At 36.3% G+C, this 18,005-nt stretch overlaps 1 protein-coding gene across 2 annotated transcripts in view; it reads right to left on the bottom strand.

The window, feature by feature from the left end:
• The window catches only part of PHKB (phosphorylase kinase regulatory subunit beta), an 82,521-nt gene that overhangs the window by 56,993 nt on the left and 7,523 nt on the right, over positions 1-18,005 (bottom strand). For both annotated transcript variants that reach the window (XM_084270094.1, XM_084270095.1), the window contains exons 2-7: positions 16,843-16,932; positions 15,914-16,052; positions 14,651-14,750; positions 11,467-11,574; positions 9,508-9,588; positions 6,035-6,150 (exon numbers count right to left, since the gene is read on the bottom strand). In XM_084270094.1, coding sequence (XP_084126220.1) covers positions 6,035-6,150; positions 9,508-9,588; positions 11,467-11,574; positions 14,651-14,750; positions 15,914-16,052; positions 16,843-16,932 — 634 coding nt within the window. The remainder of the gene's footprint in view (positions 1-6,034; positions 6,151-9,507; positions 9,589-11,466; positions 11,575-14,650; positions 14,751-15,913; positions 16,053-16,842; positions 16,933-18,005) is intronic.

Raw genomic sequence — 18,005 nt, 5'->3', positions numbered from 1 at the left:
CAACAGTGCTGACTGTTCCACTGTCAAATACAAGCATTCAAAGTAGGGAAAGGACTTTGCACGGCTTACTCAGTGGTGACATTAAAGTATAGGAACTAGAAATACTGCAGAAGCCTAGCTCATAAAAGAAACACCTTCTACATTCTCTTAGTAAAACAGATAAAGTGCATCCAGTAAAGCAAAGCCTGGTGTAACTTTACAGGTAAAAGTAAAAATTTTAAATTATGCCTTTGTCTCCACTTAACCACAGTGCCTCTGACCAGTGCACCCCTGTCTGTGTCTGCTTCATTTCTATACACACTACAACAGGGACGTCTTGACTTCATTGACAACCCACATGCTACCCCTAACTGACTGTTCCAGTTTTTAAACTCCTTTGTTACAGCCAAGTGCCCATTCCTTTGGAGAGGAGCTCTGCTTTCCAAGCAGCTTACAATTTGAAATATTTGTAGTCAAAAAATTACAACAAATGAGACAGTAGAAAAGGAAGACAGCAGAATAACAGGGAAGGATAGATGTCTACATTGTTATCTTTAAAAGTTAACAAATCTGAAGACATATAGTGAAAGTTTGAAAAAAACAGAATGAGTCATGCTGACACCACAAAAGATTCAGAGTTAAAAAAAGACTGTAAGGGTAAACAAAAGTGACAGAATATAGTATGAGGACACAGATCAACACTGCAGGAAGAAAACCTCCAATGTTAACAAGATAAAAATCAGTGGAAAGAAGAACTGGAAGGTTCATCTCTCCATAAAGCCTTTCTTTAGAAAGGAGAGGAAGTTGTTGATGCTGTCCTCAGCTAACAACCATTTAGATGCAGCTGTCCTGGTGTTTCCAGCTGGGCACAATACACAATTTTGGAGGAAAAGAAAAACAAATTAAATACACACGGAAAAAGGGGAAAACCCAACCTCTCTATAAATAACAGTGCAGTGTTATACAAAGCTTAGAAACCCTGAAGTTTTAACAAATGGGAAAAGTCTGGGTAAAGCAGAATATAGTAATTAATTTAACAGTTCAATTATCAGCATTGCAATCCCCTGGAATACTCTCTTTGGGGAAAAAAGAAAAATAAGAAGGAGAAAATGGAGTTTCTATCTTTTCTTTCCTCTAAAACTGATGATCCATTCAGCCAACCACATTTCCCTTCTTGCCAGCTTTCATCTGGGATAAAAGAACTGTTAAACAAGGAGTAAAAAAAAGTAGTCTGTCAGTGGATCTGTGAGCCCAGATAACATGAGAAGATTGTTGGCACAGAGATTGTCATGGCTGTGAAAAATTCAAGTGTCCTTTAGGTTTTTTTGAGGGGCCATGCTCTACATGCAGGGAAACAGCAACACAAACAATGGTTAGGAATATGTACTTTCTGAACAAGACAGCCCTAGATACTTTGTTTATCAAAATATTTAATGAAGCAACACTGAGTTTGAAAAACTATTAAGCAACTAATTACTAATAATCCCCAACTTCTAAGTAAGAGCTATGACAGTATTGACAAACTGCACTATGCAGCCCAAGCAACTTGGAGCCATCAAACTGGCAGAAAACAGCAAGCAGGGATTGTGCTTTACCCTTAGTTCTTCTACAATCCATGCAGCAATTTGAGACCAGAACAAACTTTATACCTTACTGTAAATAAACTGATTTGCACTATTTATTCATGTAAAATATAAAATGTAAAACGTTTACCAAACTAATCCTTATTCTGAAGAAGAGAGCCAATTATGATTACACAGAAAATATTGGAAAAAATTAAAAATTCAGTACTGAGTTATAGACTTTTTAAAGTATTTTTTACCTGGGTTTACTTTAATGTTAGAAGTACTTCACACACTGATTTCAGACTCTATCATTCTTTTTAACTACTACCAACAGGTTTATAGACATCTATCTTTCTTTCTGAAACATTGCCAGAAATAGTCCTCATGGGATTTAATTCTAATTGGTTCAACAAGAGAAAGCTGATTAGGTCAACTAAGTTCTGCTCTGAGCAGCTGCCAACAAACAGTAGTGAAGTCCCTCAGTTTCAGTGTCTTATGATGATGAAAGGCTTTGGTACTGGAGAAAGTGATGAAGGAATAAACTGAACTCAGATCTATTGTGATTCTATAGTTTTTTTCTGGCTTTGTTTCAAATACCTAAACAAAGAAATGCAATTGTTGTAACAACTGCTTTATTTTAACTATCACTTAGCAACTGATCAAAGTTGATGTGTGATGAAGTGATGATTCAGAACGGAACTTTTCACAGGAATGAAGTATTATTACAGAACAGATAAATCCTGCACACTGCAATCTTTATTTCATGTTAAAATCTCACATTCTTCTTTTCCCTTGCAAATAACACTTCTAATACTAAGTCAGACAGAGTGGGGGGAAAAATACTGACAAAAGGTAGAGAGGTACTACTTGTTCTACAGCAGCAACAACTAACTGCCAGTATTCAGATAACATGAAACTACTCATTATCTACAAGATAGCATGATACTGCTTGGAAAAAAAAATATGGACCAATATGGATTCCTTCCTTGAAATCCTTTCTATTTTACATATTCTGTCATTATTCTAGAATAATTCTTAGTGTAGTTAATAAAAATTTTCTACCTCTAGTTACTCAAATCCCTGTAAGACTTCAGTCATTTCATAAATATTACTTGAAAATTAAAATACAGATGTCTCAACATTGAAATATTGATTTCTTTCCCCCATCACGTAATTATGTCTTCACATTACAATGGTTTATGAAGCATTTCCTTCACCATACACAAAAGTACTACCTAGATGACGAAGTTCCATGGGTAACTGGCAGGACCAAGTTCCTTTTAACAAAAGAACCCAAAAAAACCCATAAAACCAAAAGTTTGAAAATAGCTATAGTATCAAGTATGTATTCAAAAGGCTGAACAATCACACAACACAGCACACTTCAGAACTATGACCATACTTCAGACACTTGTTTCAACTCTACTGATTAATGCATTCCTGTTGGGCAAATTAGAAAAGAGGTTTTATATTAAACACCATGATCACGTCATTCCACAGCAATTACATTCTCCATAGTCTACAATTTAACACTGGAAAAAACGGACTGTTTTAACAGTATGAATTTAAGGCAAAATGTATTTTAATAAATATGCTTCTTTTTTCACTCAGCAACCAACTCTGAACACGCTAGATATTCCCAGAGGAAAAGATGCTCACTTGGAGAAGCCCCAAAATAATATTCCTCTGAAAATGTCACAGAATCATGTAGTCATTGGTTGGGACACATGGAACTCACCTAGACCAACGTGAAGCCTCACTTGGAAGCCACAAAACCAATTCAAGTGGGACCACAGCCTCACCTAGGCAAGTCTCAAAAGCCTACAAGGGCAGAGATACCATATCTTCCTTTGAGTATCTTGCTCCAGGGCTTCACTGAACTTCAAGTGAAAAGGTTTCTTCTTTATGTCTACACTGAGCCTACCCAGACACAATCTGTGGATCTTACTGTAGGCAACAATTACTGAGATTTGTCATGGATTATCAAGAGCAGTCTTGCAATCATAACACTATTGGTAACTTGACCTCAGTCCCTATTTAGGGCAGAGGAAGCTGAGAAAAACCTAGAAAAATCAGACTTCCAGCTTGCTTGAAAAGCATTAGTAAAATCACTTAAATGTCAACTCCCAGTAACTTGTTAGGTTTACCCTCACAGTAAAACACCTGAGAACAAAATCTGTGTATTCTTAGCAACTGCTAATCAAAACATATCTTAAAGCACACACATCCTTAATCCTCCTCCCATTCACAGTTTCTTGCTTCCATCTGAGAACTGTACAGTTCAACTGGAACACCAAACACCACAAGGGATATTGAAAAAACCCCAAACAAAACCAAACAACAAAAGAAAAACCTATCCCACGAAGAAGTAATTTCACATCTAGACTAAATAAAATAGAACAAGGAAGGACAGCAACAGAGTAATAAAATACCTATACTACAGAAAAGAGCAAAATCATGGCTCTGTAGTCTTAAATTTGGAATATGAAGATACTGCACTTCAGCCACTTCAATATTCTCACAGTACATATGGGACATGTCAAAAACATTTTGCAGAGGTACTCAGCAGATGCCTGGAGAGCAGCTTGATCAAATGGTTACAGGACAAATTAATTTTTCAGAAGTTCAGCCGTATGGGAAAGGGATCAGGCTGTAATAAAAGCTGTTACAAGTCTTGCCTTTGAACCAGTACAAGACAGCAATTTGCATACATCAATGAAGACCTGGTCCACAGAGTGTTTCGCTATTTATCATTTATTAGAAGTGTTTTGAACTGTACTAAGATAGAATACCAAGCCTCAAAATATCTGCATCTTCTAACACAAGCCAAAATTTGCAGTTATTATTTGTGGACTTCATAGTACATATCATCTTCCTTAAAAAGAAAGCCTCTTTCAATAAAAGCAAAGAATTAACCTCTAGTTCTGAAAGCAAACACACTGTATGCAGACTAACAGTGTGAGTACTAAGTGCCATGAGTACAGCATACTTAATACTGAAACTGAAGTGATTGCTTTGGAGTCCATAATCACTGCAGACACACATGCATCCTTCATGACTAGCCCTGATAAGTTACAATCACTTCTTGGATTTTAATTTTTTCCTCAGAGCTCTCTTAAACAGATAACTACAGTAGGAGCACAACAAAATATAGAAAGTGTTTTAGTCTGCCCAGGGCTTTCCTCAGTAATATCCCAAAACATCGTTTGATGTATGTTCTTTTTCCATTTTTTCTGATTTATGAGAACAATTTTCTACCATCTTCCTACAGTGAAGCAAATCATCAACATGTACACAAAGAAAAACAAACAAGAGCAATATTTGTTTCTGATGACCAAAGTCTACTTCTTAAATTAGGACCAAGCTCTATACTTCCCAATGTGACAGAATGAGTGAGTCTAACAGATCATTGAGCTGCCTCATACAGCTTCACCCCTAGAAAAACAAACCTACAAATGTCAGTCTGGTTTAAGACAAGACAACATGTCCATTTCCATCTGGTTAAAAGATGTTCTATTTTCCCTGGAAAAAATTCACATACTGAACATCCAGAATGCTGCAAACAACAGGAAACACAGGGGTTTCAGTGTTCCTTTTGCAAATGTGTACAAGATAATGACCCATGTAAACTGAGAACAACTTTTTATTATTGCCTGTACATGAACTAAGAAAAAATTATTTCATCCTGAAATGAGGACACAGATTCATTTAGCAACATCAAAGACAGGAAGAAGCTAGTGTATTATTTGTAAGCCCATAATAATTACGATGATCAACGATATTATAAAAAGCCTAAGGTATCCAAACTGCAGCCATATTTATGATTAACAAACCTCAGAAGTCAAAAAGCGAAGAAAATAATAGTAATGCTAGAAAGAGTAAGTTGTCAGATTACAGATTTAGTTCTTCAAAATGGATAACCTGCGAGCAATTCCACTGACATCAACTGGACCACTCTAATAATAAACTGTTAAGAACATTGCCAACTGTCTCACAGCACAGGGACAGAACACCCAGTTACTCTAGCAGCTGAAGAACCTGGAAAAGAACTTCCACACTAGACTATCCTCCACAGTGTCCAGCATCTTCCTCCCAGCGTGGTAGATATCAAAAAATCCAGACTCACAATTCAACACCTCCTTATAATCAGGATATTCCTAATCATGATTGTAACTCCAATCTACTGCACATGCCTCAAGAGTCTGAACAGTTCCAAACACAATTTTCAGAATTATATGCATGCAGCTGCACATAATTATTGGAATTTGAATACTCAAATAGCTAAGCCTCTATGTGGTTATTTCAGCATGCATATGATGATGAAATTATGCTTCACATTTTCCCAAAATACATCTCTTACTCTGTAGAGAACCTTAATTTAGTTCAAACAATATTTTAATACATTATTATTTTTAACTCACTCCATGAAATCTTTTTATTCATACCATGTTTACTTGCTGTGACTGAAAGAGCTACATTCGCTCACCTACCTGGAATGCAGCTCTGGGCTGCCATTGTTGTATTTACTTCCTCTTTCCCAGACACCAAAGTCTGGTACACGATAGGCTCTTTCCACGCAAAACACAAGATTCTGAATGAAGGACACCTATGGGAGGCAAAGAAAGAACGAGAGGACAAAAGTGACTGAAGGAAAATTAAAACATATTTTCTTCTGTTCATTTTTTCACAAAGATCGCACTGGTTTTCCTCAGCCACCAAAACTGTGCCTTCCACCCTCCTCCTCCCCACCAAGAGAATGATGTTACCAAGTTCAGATACTCTCTTTAAAACCAACTTTCAAACACAAAACATTCAGAGCTGTCCTAAATTAGGTGCTGCTGTGATTTATGCAAAAGATCCTACAAAGTCAGTGAAAAATATATTACATATTCAAGACACACATATGAAGAGCTCAAAGAGGTGACATTTTGATCTTTTGCAAAAGATTTGTCCTAAAAACAACATCAGAGAACAAAAGAAACTATCCTACAAGGATAGGACAGAGAAACTGTAGTGATTCTTAATTTTAAGACAATTGGTATGCCAAAGTTTTATTATCTCTAAATAACACATACATAAGCAAATTCAACCCACTCATTTATAAATACAAATAAAACTCTGAACCAATTTATTTTAATTAAAATTTTCTCTTGAATCAACAAGTTTCAACTGAATACTTAGGTATTTAAGGGTATTTTAAGGTATTTAAGGTGTATTTAACTATAGCTGGGGACTTGATTAAGCAGATACTTACTGCTCATTTACACTGCTAAAGAGATTTGGAGTTGTTAAACTGTAGAAAAGTTAAATTGATAAATTTTACACTTTGAAGACTTCACAGATTAGAATTTACAGGAAATTTAACCACAAACACAAAACCTACATTGGTTCATCTACCAAGGCAGGGATTTCATCCCCTCCCATCCAAATTATTCTAGGGGATTCTGTGTGAGAAGAGAATATTGCAATGGCTATAAGGCAAACTGTGCTGGGGAACTAAAGAGGATCCACTTCAGCCAATTGATTTTTTTCCCCTTGATGAGCTATGAGATGACAAATCTTTTACCGAAACATATTTACTTCTGTTTTAATTAAGTTGCATACCACTGTTTTGTTGTCTTCTCTCCATTTTTCCTTAAATCCTAAAAAGTTACTATTTTAGATACATTCTATGCTCATACCAGTCCACCGGTAATACATATCATAGTATAGTTACTTGTCTATCTACATGTATCACTGTGGGGTGCTCATGTACAATTATTTGTACATAGCTTTCAAGGAAAGATGGGCCCAGTATCATTCATCCCTGTAATTTAGCATTTGGTTGTATTACAATGAACGTCCTGTGACTGAATGAAATTAGAACACTCAGTGTAGCTTCGCCTATCTCTGTCATTAGCTGAAATTTAGACACACCAGCGAAGTGAAGAGGCAAAAAGCACCACACAGAAATAGATAACCCTACTGATAATGTTCTACCACTGATGATTTTCAGAATATGAGAAAATAAATTGGCCAGTTACAGTTATTTTATGAGACTAACTAGGGGGTTCCAAATAGCAGGTAACTGGTTACAAATCTAAATCTTCAGGGAGCAATCATTTGTATCATGGGGACATAAATGCTATAACAAACTCAATGCCAAAGCACTTTCAGAAATTATGGACTCTGTGTGTTAAGCTTATTTATCCTGAAGTCAAGCATGTGGAAAGCAAGGTGTAATGAAGAATACACGTGCAACATGGATGACTGGTAATACTAGTGTTACTCTGTTTTCTGTATGGGTAACAGCTCTCAAAATCATTCACCTGCACAGTCACACACTGGTCTCTCTGTTACAGATGCAGAGATGCAATTAAATTAATTTCTGAACTGCAAACAGATGCAACTTAAGGATAGCTCACTGACAACTGCTATGCCTGACATCAAGCAGCCCAGCAAGTATATGACTGCCTCCTAAGCCAAGAGTTTTGTGCACAAAGATATTCATGCAGACAGCTTGCCAAACATCAACCATCCACCATCACCTTCCCCTGTGCCAGCGCTGGTTCAAAACCCCCTCTCTAAGAGAATAATTACATTATGGAATGTTACCATTGGAAAGAAACGTCCGCCTTGATGTTTGGGTAGCAGATTTACCACACCCACAGTACTGCCAATGTCACTACGCTGAATATAATCTGGACACAAAAAACCCCTTGGAAATACCATAATTATGAGGCATTAAGACCTGAGAATATATGCAATTGTTGAAGCTATAGAGAGAATAACAGAATGTGCATGTCTGTGGTAAAATATTCTTAGTATAAATCTCCATAATACAGAAAAAAACACATGAAAACGGCATCCTGACACTGAAGTGGAGAATATCCACTGATTGGAGAGCCCATACAAATGCACTTTTTCTCCATATTCTGCAATTAAATGCAAACATCTGGAGGATAACATAAATTATAAGTCAAGCTAAATAAATACATAACTATGTATTTTCATCCCATAGACATAAAGGCAATTCAGAAAAAATAATATAGACCTATCATATAATCTAAGTGAAAAAGAAGACGAGTTGCATCACTTAGTTTTTTCAATGTCTTAAGAATAAACAGTAATGAAGATGGAGGTTTAAGAACAAAAATGCAAATACATTGTTACTAGAAAAATGTGCCTTTAAAAAAAATGGTAGTACTCTAAGTGCATTTAAGCTTTTTAAGACAATACAACAGCAACTATTAAACAGACCGGAGTAAATTTAAACAAATCCAGATTAAGACAATTGGAAACAAACAATTATATATATATCTGTGCTTTCCATTCCTGTCTCAAAACATGACCTCATTTTAGAGCAGGTTATCCTGACATGACTTGTCCTTAAGTTAAGGCCATGGTGCATATTATTATCTTATTTACAGAACAGTTAAACTTACAAACACCTCTTACCATAATAATATAAAATAGTCTTATTTTCAATTAAAGATACATAATAATTGAAAATAAAACAATTTTATAGATACAGCACTTCTTAACTCCCATAGGTTCACATGCATTTGAGGAAAGTCCTTCAGCTTTCCAGAAAGATAACCCTATGATTTATTATACTCAAATTCCACTGGAGAGAATGCACTGACATTTTAAAATAAGGTGAAAAGTGAGAACAATATAACTAGAAGTTAACCATCCTAACAGACCTTTTAATTCTTGACCTTTTAGAAATAGCAGGGAACTATAAAAGTTTTCAATGTCATGCTACATTTGCTCTTTGCACGTGTAACACTTTATTAACTACTAATTTATTTCACTATCCATTCATTCCATCTATATTCCCTGAGTTCCATGGAAAGTGAAAAATATCTGCAGTGTATTTCCAGAACAATTGTTTTATAGTTGCTAATTAAATAAAACCAAGAAAAAAATTCTAACAACTTAATAAAAACATGTGTTTTAACATAAAAAAATCAATTTGTACCTCATCTGTATTGTAGATAATCTGCAGTCCCGAAGAGATCATCTCCACCAAATAGAGGAGAAATAGTGACACAGCATTTATCTGAAGTAATTAAAGACATAAAGGAAACTATAATAAACCTCATGTCTACTGGAGTCAAACAAACAAACAAGCTAAATGTGGTATTACTCATTAACAAAGGTGGTCCCACTGAAACGTGGTTTCAGTTCTTCAAAAATATTATCCTAATCTACCAATATCCTGAATTTAGTGATGTGGAAATAATCAATTGGGAAAAATGCCACAGATAAGCCTTGTCCTTCTGCTACAATACATCTGCTACAATCTCATTTTTTAAATTATTTGAAACGGTGATATTAAAATGTTTTTGCTTAGGCTCACTGCTATGACCTACCACATTTCCATGTACGACAAACGATTCACTGGTAGAACACACCAAGAAGGTAAATAGAAGTGTGAATAGTACACAGCACGTCTGAAAACGAATCACTTTATCCCTAACTGGAATGTTAGTGTTACTGACTGACAGAAGTATCATTACAACATTCAGATATGATTCTATTTGTGAAAAACTGTTTTCTTTCATAGCTGTACATAGTATTTATTATTAACAGTAGCTACTTGTAGCAGCTGTATAAATGAGCATCATAATGTCAATTTATTATCGAATCAAAGGAAACTGCTTTTACAACAGAATTCTAGTATAATAGAGAATTTGTATGGTTTCAGAAGAGAAAAATTTGGATTATCTGAAACACAGCAGGTTAAGAGTAAGGCCAAAATTCTAAAAATTCCTGAAGATTTAAAGACCACCGACTCTAGTTTCTCAATACAGTCTGGAAAGCACAGAGTACAGCAGAAACAGCAGACCAGCTATGTAACTTATTCCACGCTTCCCAACTGAACCACCTCAGTTACGCTGCTTTTTGTTGCTTCCCTCTATTTTCTGAGATTTGCTGATGACAGAAGGGAATGCTTATGGGAACAGCTGAGCTGCCAAAAAACCCAGAGACTTGGAACCATCACACAGTGGTCCCTAGGTCCCAAAATTATTTTCTCCTCCTGTGGACAAGAACCATGCGTTTTCAGGAAGCTTCAAATAAAAGCCTAAAATGCTAACTTAGGATAACTCCACAAATAATTTTTCTCAAAGCACACATTTCCTGAAATCCAACACATTTACTGTACAAACTATGTAAGTGATGTTGTCACCATGAAATTAAATAATTAACAACCTACTGTCACTTCTGAGTAATTTCACGAGCAATTCTGAACTACAAAGAGTATGCAGAGTTCTGGTATGCAAAAGAACAAGATCATTAATGCAAAAAAGGGTCTGAAGTAGAGACAAGGGGGGGAAGAGTTAAAAAGAAAAAAAAAAAAGAGTAAATCCTTTGGAAAATGAAAGAAATGAAAGACAGCAAAAGAATTATGCAATGAATCTGACTAGGAACCACTACACAAAATTGTGAACTACAATTTGTAACTAGCCATAGCTGTTGCCAGTGTACATTAATTCCTTACTATGCATGAAAATTGCTCAGAATTATGGAAAATGAAGCTGGGAACGTTAATACAAATAGAATGTTCAATGTAAGATTACACTAAATCTTTCACTTCACTACTTCAACATTTTTTTTGCCAGGATTATTTATTGACAGCCATCTGTTGGTCTTAAAAAAAAAAAGCAACTTAATAAACAACCAACCATCTACCTCCACAAATCCCAGTTATTTCAGTACCTTTTGACTAAACCAAATACCACTGAGGTATATTTCAAAACAATCTGTCTTTTTCACCAAAAGATGCATCAGGAACCTCAATTTTACCAAGCACAACTCATCTAACATTAATCTAAATAAACTGAGACATCTCCATTTTTTTACGATGCAGCTAACAATAGTATCTTTTAAAATCATGCAAACTTTAATTTACACACACCCCCCCCTCATATTTTACCTGAAGGTGACCATATTCCTTATGAGACAAGACTTCATCTCCAGTGTGTGCACTGAAAACAGAATGAAGACATTCAGATGGTTTGGGATCCTGCTTAAATTGCTGAACCTAAAGGTGAATCAAAGGCAAAAGATAAATTCAAAGTCAGTAACTTCAGTATGTTTGGCTACCACAAATTCACTCTGTAACCCAGGTATTTCAAAAAAATTTATATGACTACTATGTAAAGCTTACAGTCTCTGAAACTTAGCAGAAGTTATTTCATACATACTTAAAGTATAAGTAAAGAATAGAAATACTCAAACCAAGTATCCCATATCTTTGGATCTGGTAAGAGCTACAAATGCTCAGTCACTTTCAACTTCTGGACAAACACCATCTCATTTTACTGGAACTGCAGTCTTAGCAGAAAGCCAGTCAAAGCATACCACACCTACCCTGAATTCACAGATCTGAAGTGTGTATCTAGAATCCTGACCCACAAGTTCTCAGCTGAGTACCATCACTTCCAGCTATACCCTCACATAGGGAGCAACTTCCCTCCTCACCTTCACTGCCTGTCCTGAGGAGCCTGCCTGCATGCGTTCATCCATCACAGGGTTTCAGTCACCTGAGCTATCCTATCACATCTTCATGACCTCGTAAGATCATAGCCCTGGAACCACACACCTAATTCCTCCTTTCTGTTCCCCGTGACGCATGCATTCGTGCACAGGCATTTCTGAGAGGCACCCAACCATGCCGATTTCCCAGAAAGGGTATGAGAGCTTTCTTCTCCAAAATGCCATCCCACAGGTATGTCTTTATTTCCACACATACACTTGGGACAATTCCACTTCAGTTAATGCTGTATGTACCTTCTGTTCACATCGCCCCAGGCTCTTTGCTTGCCTACCACAATCTCACTCCCTTGCCATTTCTAGCTTAAAGCACTTAATGGGGCACAAGAGCCCAAAACTAAGTTGGGAACAATAATTTTAATAATTTTTCTGAATCACAATCCATAAAATTTAATAATTATTGCTGCACCATTTGAAATCATGACACATTTTTAAACAAAAAATAATAATAATTTTTAAGCCTTCTAGGTTATAGACCTACAAAAGTGTTCAGAAATTGCCACGTGTCGATCATGTAACACATGAAAATCTGCAAGAGCTGAGATTACACAAAAGAGTACATGGGAAAACAAAGATTTATTTTGGTGAGCACAGTCCGTAACATTCAGATGTACAGTGAAACATTTACAGACACTGGAAGGTACAGCTGACAGATCAATAAGAAAATATAAACATCTTAGTTAGAAAGAATAGTACCCCAGAATAAAATGGCATTATTCGTGGGCACTATCACTGGACCTCAGAATGAGCCTCTGATACCGAATCTCCTATGAGAGAGACAGAATGCAATACTGTCAGACTGCAATACTGCAGTACTTATAGAAGATGTTAAGAACAAAAGAGTGAAATAAGAGCTATGGTGCTTTTGAAGTAGTTTTGATTCCTTCCTTGTTGCCAAATACAACGTCTGCTACCTTACAAAACCATTTGAGAAAACGATCTGGGCAGTCAGAGAGCTGCAGAGGCAGAGAAAGGAAATCAAATTCACAAAGAAAAGAATGAAGGTAACAAAAGATCCTTCTCTGTAATTCCTCAAGACATACTGTGCTCTCCAACAAACAGTTCTGAAAATTTCTAAACATCATTGCCACTATCTGGTCCACATTTCACAACATCTGCAACACCAATCTTACCTTCACAGGATATTCTTCTCTACCAACATAGCACATGGCATATACCCCAAAAGCAAGAAAGCGAAACCTCTTTTGTGGAATTATCACATCTGGTCCATGAACATATTCAATGTATTTTAGGTCATAACCCATACATTTTTTGACAACAGATTATACTTCTGGCAGTTTTTGTCACAAGCACCATCATCTTTTCAAGTCATACCAGGTGCATATAGAATTCATATTATTAAAAAGTATCTTCCTTATACATGAGGCCAGCACATAGAGAGACTCTCAGAAGACTGAGAGTCCAGTTTGACTTTTGTCTATTTAGGAACTAGATGCTGTTTGTTATACACTGTAGGAAGAGAAGCATTTATGGTAATCAAAGCAAAAACTGACAACCAGCATGTCAGCAGTGTGATACCTGTGTTAATTTATTGCTCATTATTCATATCCGCATTCATCACCCTCAAAACAAACCACTAAATGTCAAAGAAAAACAACAGCTCAAATGTAACGAGATCAATTTAGGTCAAGATTATTTAAAAATATGAGGCTACAAATAAACAGACTAAAAATACTGAGAAAAAATAGCATGTCAGCATAAATACAACTCACAATACATCTAATTTGCTTGTTATTACAGGTAACACATGCTTATGGACTTTACATTTCAGTTTGTGTGCTCAGAAGCAATGGAAGCTATGTGTTGACACGAGTATTATTTTTAATAATAAAATTAAAAGCCAGTGACATGAAACTTAATCACATGGAACACATATATTTCACTATCTGTACAATTACTGCTAACGACTATGCAAAATTAATCCACCACATCTAAATTTTGATAAGAAGCTTCACACTCACAAGATTATTACAGGTTGAATAAATCAACTGCACTACAGCATAAGTAAATTACTCTGTTTCCTTATTTATTGTGGCTTGCTGCCCTTCTAAATTTACATCACTAGGTCAAAGAATACTCAAAAGTGCCTGCTAAAGAAACCAAACAAAATAATCAGAACAATCACCTAGGTAAGGTAAACAACTGCAAATCCAGTAACAAAATGCATAGGGCAAAGTAAACTCTCCAGCCTTAGCCAAAAGCAATTCTATATCCTTCCTTTTAACCGATAAAAAGACAGGAAAACCCCAACTAACTGTCTACTGTTTAACTGTGACAAATAACTGCAAAAAGAACCCCACCAAGTTTCAAGGATACCCTGTAGTTTCTTCACAAAACACTTGTGTCTTCTACACCCTAAAATAATGCTGTAACCTGCCAATAAAGCAGCAGCTTTTCTCAGCTAGGCCACACAGTAATACTGCATTCCCCAGTAATACTACATTCCCCTTCTGAATTTTATCTATACTTAGAAGTTAGTTTTCACAGTTGAATTAATCCTTAGAATTAAGTTGAGTGCTTGTGCTCACACTACAGTGTTTTACCTTATCGGCCTGACGCATGTAGCAGTAGAGAATTCCTCTCATGCACTTTATAGCAGAATGTTCCAGTTCATGAGTCCTTCCCTTGTCATCATCAATACGCCTGGGTAAAAGAGATAATTCATAAAACAAATTGGAAATGCATTAGGGGGAAACAAGTAAAAAGGACATATTAGTGCTTTGGAATATTAACTATTTCAAAACATGTCTGTATAGTGGTTAGCACACTCATACCAACATATGCATAACCCTACCCATAATTTTTATAAAAATGAAAGTTTTTTAGTTTATGTTCTAACTTACACAAGCATCCCTATCTCAAAATTATATAAAAATCATAATTTTTAATAGGATATAGATATATTTAGTTAGTATTAAAAAAGACCCTGTTCTGTGTTCCTTGAGAGATCCAAAACAAAAAGGCAATTTCTCTAACACTACAAAACATCTGCCATTCCTAATCAGTCAGGTTCCTGATGATGGCAATAAGCCATATACCTGTGCATACAGTCTGGAAGTTCACTACTCTGAACGTCCAGAAATGTGTTTCAAGATACCTTTAATATTTTTATACCATTGAGCCAAACACCCACAAATACTGTTACTAAATGTATATTAAAAATCATGCCAAATCTCAAGTTATTTTGACTACTTTCAAAACATTGCTATGTACCAGGAAGAATGTCTGTCCTGGATTCAGCTGGGATAAAACTGATTTTCTTCCTAGCAGCTGGTGTAGTGTTGTGTAGGATAAGAACAACGTTGATAATGCACTGATAGTTTTAGTTGTTGCAGCTGTAGTGTCTACACTAAGTCAAGGACTTTTTAGTTTCTCACACCCTGCCAGGTGCACAAGAAGCTGGGAGAGCACAGCCATGGCAGCTGGCCAAAGGGACATGTCCTGCCACTGAATATCATTCTATGCACAGAACTGGGGAAAGCTAGCTGGGTGGTGGTATCACTGCTCAGAAACAGACTGGGCACTGCAGGAGTGTGGTAAGTATCCCTGCAGGTAGTAAGCAATTGCATTTGTGCATCGCTTGTTTTATTTATTTATTACTTTATATTATCACTGCTGCTGTAATGGTTATTATCATCGTCCTTTGACATACTATTATACTAAACTGCCTTCACCTGAATCCATTCTCCTCCCCATCCCCATAGGAGGAGGGGGGTGAGAGAGCAGCTGTGTGATGCTCAGTTATCAGCTGGGGTTAAAACATGACAGTGTAAGAGAGGGGAGATGTGTGCTCAGGAGTTCCTCACCTGTAGGCAAGGGCTAGGGCCCAGGCACAGGCTGCACAGTACAGACTGTCGTGCACTTTCGCCTTGCGGTTTTCCCCGTATGTCTTTGTAGGAAACAGACCTGTGGTGGGGCTCTGATGAAGCAGCAATGTGGACTTAACTGGGGAAAGGAGACAAGACAAAAATTGTATAAATGACACTTATGTTTCTTCCAGTTTCTACCCATCTTGATTTCTTCATGAAAATCTGTGAACAACCTGTTAGATTACGTACAGCACAGCAGCACAGTACAGTAAGAAGCAGCACACAAAAATTTTCTTCTACTGTTTTTATCAAATGAGACCTTTTTACAGAAAATAAAAAAATCAATATTCAAAACTTTTTACACGGCTGTGCTCTAGTACCACCCACGCTGTGCAGAATCCTTACAATGCAACCCAGCAATTTTCCTTTTATGAACAAGGCAGCTGCCTCCCCCCAATAATTTAAATAGTTAAACTCTACATTCATAAAAATTAAATATTTAACTTTGCCTAGATGATTATATAAATTTTTTTAAAAGTAAAGGAATTGGTAAGTAAGGAGAAAGGACTGCTACAATTATTTAACTTACTATCTTAACATAAAAATAGGACAAGGTAGGAATTTTCAAGTTGTGAAAACTGAATTAGGAAAAAAAAAAAAATCAAAGTATTACTTTTTTTTTTTTTACTTCGATATTTCACATTTCCTGAATTGTTTTCTTCAATGTATGAAAGATCCAAATACATGCATTATATTATCACAAGAATCTTATCAGCAACTGTAATAACAGAACCCTTTACCTCTCAGAAAATAAAAATCCTTATTAAAGACTCTAGATATTTAAAGACAAAGCTGATTACTGTCATAACAGTTAAAATTTTAGCTATACAGAAAATCTTGCTTGGCAGGAACAATTATTAACTTACCAATCCTGTAATAATGATCTAATTTATCCCACAGACTGGCACCCTCTGGTTTTGGAAGGTTAATACTTTTAAGTGGCTCATAAATTGAACCTAAAAAAAAAAAAAAAAAAGGACAAAAAAATCCCAAATGAGGATTGAAATAACTTTCATAATTCCACCAGAAGTTACTGCAATATGATTTTTTCATGTTTGTTACACAAAATCATGGTTTATTGAATTTCAGATAATACATATCTATACACATTTTTTCTATAGTACCTCTCCACACGAACAAGACCTCCATCTGGATCTCCAACGCCTAGTAGGTACTCAGCTACATCGAATGCTACATGAATGTATAGTTTAATTATTGAAGACTTTGAAGACAGCCTGTTAAATGCTAAGAATTTTCTAGGAACACCGACTTAGAAGTATACTATAGACCAAATTCCTAAAGATATGTAGAAAAACAGAAGAGGGACCCAAAGCAGCCCAAATATAGCTATTACTTCTCTACCTGCCTTCTAAAATGGTGACCATGTACACTATTAGTGTTTTATCTATCCTAACCTCATTTTCACCACAATAAACTTGAATCAAAGAAGGGTTAGCTTGTAGTCCTGTACTACCAAAGCTTAAACAACCTACCCAACAGATAAATCCCCCAATTGCCTATTCCAGACAAATGCAGTGCTAGCAAATCCACATCTTTCCTTCTCAGCATCCCCAATATTGACTGCTTCCCTATTTGCACCTGAAAAGTCCATTTTACTGACAGCTGAAATAAGCTCCTATCAAAAGGACAGGATTTCTTTAAAATGACTGGGGTAAACCATTTCCAACTTCTAATTTAAGAGTACCATACTGCTTGCCTTCCATAAATCACTTTGGCTTTGTTCAGCGTTCTGGATGGCAAGATCTCCCACAGAGCCATTTGATAACAGGAAGAATGAGAACTTCCCCTTTCCGGGCTGCATGCTGCCCTTCTGAAAAGCTCCAAGAAATGAATTGCCAGAGAAGCCCAGCCAGTCAAGCAGTTCTGGCAGGGTGCAGCAGAGTGCTCCTATTCATGCTGCCTCTTTCACACTCCCAGCACATACCCAAGCATTAGACAGGAGATTGTCCATATACAGGACTCTCATCCAAGCAACATGAATGCATGTGGAGTGCTGACAGAAGCTTTA

Source organism: Gallinula chloropus (assembly GCF_964237585.1).
Source record: "Gallinula chloropus genome assembly, chromosome: 13".
Taxonomy (NCBI): domain Eukaryota; kingdom Metazoa; phylum Chordata; class Aves; order Gruiformes; family Rallidae; genus Gallinula; species Gallinula chloropus.
This window is presented reverse-complemented; position numbering and strand designations above follow the sequence as displayed.